Source organism: Galeopterus variegatus, unplaced genomic scaffold, assembly GCF_000696425.1.
Source record: "Galeopterus variegatus unplaced genomic scaffold, G_variegatus-3.0.2 Scaffold2864, whole genome shotgun sequence".
NCBI classification, from domain to species: domain Eukaryota; kingdom Metazoa; phylum Chordata; class Mammalia; order Dermoptera; family Cynocephalidae; genus Galeopterus; species Galeopterus variegatus.
This window is the reverse complement of record NW_007728975.1, coordinates 242,430-247,380: the sequence shown is the minus strand read 5'-3', so window position 1 is coordinate 247,380 and position 4,951 is coordinate 242,430. Positions and strand designations below refer to the sequence as shown.

Below are 4,951 nucleotides of genomic sequence, written 5' to 3'. Positions count from 1 at the left end.
TGGTTTTAAAAAATATGTTAATACTGCTATTTAGTGCAGAAAATAGAGAATTATATACCAACTGCAAACAATTAACTTATATAATTTATTCCAAGAAGTTTACAAATATATTGGGGGTTTATTAGACAGATTGATGGATGATATCTATATAATGGGTACATTTAGAGGAAATTAGAGTATAGCCTTCATCTTCTGAAGTCATGGAAGGGATTTTTTCTTCATGAAGCTTTAGTGATGATGATAATCCTTATGATTTATTTAGTACTATGCTGTGTCAGGTACTGTGCGAGGCACTTTTATATGTATATTTCATTTAACCTTCCCACAGCCATGGGAGCTCACTATTTGTTAAACTGAATTTTCTAAGATGTACTTCAACAGAATGACTAACACTTTGCTTTACCTTTCAGAGATGTGGTATTGGATCTTCCTCTGGGCTCTCTTCTCCTCTCTGTTTGTCCATGGTGCTGCAGGAGTCCTGATGTTTGTGATGCTCCAGAGGCATAGGCAGGGAAGAGTAATCTCTGTCATTGCAGTCAGCATCGGATTTCTGGCTTCTGTAACTGGAGCGATGATTACTAGTAAGTTGATTTTGTTTTGTTTAAGGACATATTTTATATGTTTTGGTAGCTGTATTCTTATTGTAAATGTAACATTAGCGTAATCGTTTATGTAAAATATTTTTCAGCACTTTACACACTCCACATAGAAGGTAAAGATGAGTTTATTCATTGAACAGATAGTTGTAGTTCTACTATGTGGAGACTCATTATGCAAGGTATTGTGGGAAATAGAAAAATCTTTAAAAATTAGCAAATGGCAAAGCAGTTAGATGGAAAAATTTAGCTTCCAGTGATTGTAGTTTCTGCTTTGAAGCCTTTCAGTGTATAGTAAGGGAGAAAGATAGGCACAAAAATATGACAGTGATAATTTTTATATGAAAAGTGAAAATATAGCCCTTAGGTCCTTGATGTCATCTGCCTGTGACTACAAAATAAAATTGCACTTTAATCTTCTTACACAGAAATTATCATGACACAGATTTCCTCTGGCCTACTAGAAATTAGCCACGTTAGACTGTCCTCTAGCAATTTGCAAGTTTTCTGCTGTGCTGCCTCATGAGCATTTCATACAAGTCCTCNTCCTCTAGCAATTTGCAAGTTTTCTGCTGTGCTGCCTCATGAGCATTTCATACAAGTCCTCGGGTTCATTCCCTGTGGCCTTTTCCTCTATGACCCTATACTTAGGTCCCAACTCCAGCAGTGGCTTCAAAGCGTTAATTGTGGTTTCTGCTGCTGCTAGTTGAACCAAACTTAGATGCATCCTGTAGAGACCAGAGAGGACCACAGCTGCTTCCTTAGTATGGTTGTACCAGAAACTGGCAGCTTCTCTATGCTGCTACTGATTCTATCACTGCCAATGAATAATAGAGGCTTATATTGCCATTCACTTCTGGCCTACTTCCATATGTCTGGGGCAGCTCACTGCTACCACTAGATCTGTTTCAGGACTCGTCAAGAGGGGCTTCTTTCTTATTAGTTGATTCTTGCCTCAGAGATAAGAGGAAGGCCTTATCTTAATAGTTCAAAGACCTCCTTCTTTTACCTTTTCTAGAATGATTGACATTCCTTGTTTTGAGAGGAAAGCTGTGTTCCCATGTCTCTGGGTGAAAGAAAACAAGCCGAAATGCTGGGTGCCATTCAAACTTTATTAAAGGAGGAAAAACCTGCTGGGCTGCGCTCAAAATGGGGGAGAGAGGGCAGGCAGCTAGAAGGAGTACATACGCTTATATGGGTTGGTGGGCACGAAAAACGCAGGTGGGGAGGGGGAGGTGGTGTTGGTTCATGGGATCAGGTCAACAATTGGTGCTGGTGTGGTGGGTAGGGGTGACGTAGTCAAAATGGGAGGTACCTCCAGACCTCTAGGCCGGAGTGGAAGGGTTTCTTTGTCTGGGAAACCACGAGGTAGAGGGTTTCTTTGTTCAAGGAAACCACGAGGTAGGGTAAAAGACTGGTCGCCATTTTGTACTAAATATGGCGCCAATTGCATCTGTGATGATGTCAGTTGCATCCAAGGTGATGCAGCTGTGTCCAAGGTGGCGCTGGCCACGGGTCCTCTAGCAATTTGCAAGTTTTCTGCTGTGCTGCCTCATGAGCATTTCATACAAGTCCTCAGGTTCATTCCCTGTGGCCTTTTCCTCTATGACTCTATACTTAGGTCCCAACTCCAGCAGTGGCTTCAAAGCGTTAATTGTGGTTTCTGCTGCTGCTAGTTGAACCAAACTTAGATGCATCCTGTAGAGACCAGAGAGGACCACAGCTGCTTCCTTAGTATGGTTGTACCAGAAACTGGCAGCTTCTCTATGCTGCTACTGATTCTATCACTGCCAATGAATAATAGAGGCTTCTATTGCCATTCACTTCTGGCCTACTTCCATATGTCTGGGGCAGCTCACTGCTACCACTAGGTCTGTTTCAGGACTCGTCAAGAGGGGCTTCTTTCTTATTAGTCGATTCTTGCCTCAGAGATAAGAGGAAGGCCTTATCTTAATAGTTCAAAGACCTCCTTCCTTTACCTTTTCTAGAATGATTGACATTCCTTGTTTTGAGAGGAAAGCTGTGTTCCCATGTCTCTGGGTGAAAGAAAACAAGCCGAAACGCTGGGTGCCATTCAAACTTTATTAAAGGAGGAAAAACCTGCTGGGCTGCACTCAAAATGGGGGAGAGAGGGCAGGCAGCTAGAAGGAGTACATACACTTATATGGGTTGGTGGGCACGAAAAACGCAGGTGGGGAGGGGGAGGTGGTGTTGGTTCATGGGATCAGGTCAACAATTGGTGCTGCTGTGGTGGGTAGGGGTGACGTAGTCAAAATGGGAGGTACCTCCAGACCTCTAGGCTGGAGTGGAAGGGTTTCTTTGTTCAAGAAAACCACAGGTAGGGTGAAAGACTGGCGGCCATTTTGTACTAAATATGGCACCAATTGCATCTGTGATGATGTCAGTTGCATCCAAGGTGAGGCAGCTGTGTCCAAGGTGGTGCTGGCCACGTGCAAGATCTATCATTCCTGCCTTTTAAGTATAAGAAAAGGGGAAAAGGGGCAAAGGTCTCATTCTTCTGAAGCTACTTCCTGCTGAAAGTGGGTGAGGAGGAAAAATCTGGCCATACAAAAATGCCGTCATCCTGTCATAGGGTGAGATATTCTAAAAGGAGAGGTTGACATTTATGTTCCATGAACAGTTTGGTTACCTTTTGGTTGGCCAAAGCCTGCATATGATCTTGCAAAAAATTGGAAAAACACCAGAAAAGACGAGGGCCAAATAGCAGGAGAAGTCCCAGCATGGTAAGGGGTCCCAGTAGGGACATCAGCTAAGGGGTCCATTTCCATAGCTTGCTCCACCTTTCCCAAGAGTTGGTGGTAGCTTGCCTCCTTTTGGCCATTTGGTCATGGAGTTTTGGGGCTATATTTCTAAAAATGCCAGATTTATTGGTATAAAAACAGCATTCTTCTCCTAAGAATAGAGACCTCCCTTTTCTGCTGTTAACAGGTCTACTCCTCGCCTGTTCCGTTAAGACAACTTCTTCTAGGGAATCTAATTGGTCTTGGAGGGCTATCACAGTTTGGGCTACCTGCTCAATTCCATCAGCCAGCTCTTGGGTTACTTTATGATAGTAAGTTGTTGTGGTAGCTATGCCTCCCACTCCTGTTCCCACTCCTGCTGCTATGCCGAGCCCGAGGAGCAGGAGAATAACCTGAATAGCTCGTTTCACCTGAGTATGAGCCATCAGAGGGATCTCTAAAATTTGTTTGCCAGGGACAGTGTTAATTTGGGGTGTTAAAATTGCTAAGGCACAAGTTCCCATCCAGTTCTGTGGAAGGTATTGGTATGAAAATGGCCCACAAACAAAGTAGACCCCCTTCCAGGAGCTATAGGTGATGTTTGTGTTGTCCCTTGGAATGGTCTGGTTGCAATCTTTTACTGTGAGATTGCCCACTTCTTTATTGCCAGTAAGATTTGTTAGACAATACCCTACCAGCTGAGTTAAAGTGATGTGGGTGGCCACCATTCCCAAGAGGACTGAGGTATGATTGTCTGTAGGCCAGTTAGACAGATTGAAGTTAGATAGGGGTGTAGCCTAGTATTGGGGAAGGGTCAATCGCAGGCAGAGCCAACACCCCCCCTGCTAATGAGGGGGATCTATAATTAAGCAAATGGTGGGTGGCATTGAGGAGCTATATAACTTTGGGGTCTATTTGGGATGGATATTGGGGTCGAGGGAGCGGAGAGGACATCAGCTTGGCTGGGTGGGAGTAAGACTTTCAATGACTTGTTTAATTTGTTTTTGGTGTGTTTCGTCCTGAAGCCCTCCCCCATTGCTATAACCTAGGTGTGTGGTTTTAGTGAAGCATACGTATTTGCCTCTTGGAGGGCACTGGGCTCCAGCAGAATCCCACTTGGAAACAACCATTCAGTAGTTCCTTTTCTCGTGGGAACATGATGTGGCTGTGGACCTATCGTACCAGGGAGCCAGAAGATGTGTAATAGCTGTGAAACTAGTTTGGACAGTCCCAAGCCCAAGTCTAGCCAGTGCCTGTGCACCGATCGTCCATCCCAACCCAAAGATTCTGACCTGGGAAATGCACCGTGTGCTTGGCGAAGCAGATACCTGTGTTAAAGGCGAGAGCTGCAAAAACAGGAGGAAAAATGTGAGGGTGGGGGAACTGAGAGAACACAATAGAAAAAAGGAGTAGAGGGCAAATTCATAGGGGGTGTAATCACATAGGACGCCCTGCCAGGCTAGCTCAGTCACCCACTCACGGATGTTATCCACATAAAGGAGGCAGGCTGGGATTCGTCTTGGGTTAGATCCTGAATAAACGATGTGAAGCAGGCCTGTAAGAGTGAAAGGATAACTGCCGGGGGAAATATCATCTCTTTTGGGATTGGGGCAG

At 44.4% G+C, this 4,951-nt stretch overlaps 1 protein-coding gene across 1 annotated transcript in view; it reads left to right on the top strand.

The window, feature by feature from the left end:
* The first annotated feature begins 382 nt into the window (after positions 1-382).
* TMEM170B (transmembrane protein 170B) overlaps positions 383-4,951 on the top strand; it is a 22,013-nt gene continuing 17,444 nt past the window's right edge. Inside the window, exon 1 of the mRNA XM_008583235.1 lies at positions 383-581. Within this exon, the coding sequence (XP_008581457.1) occupies positions 383-581 (199 nt within the window). The remainder of the gene's footprint in view (positions 582-4,951) is intronic.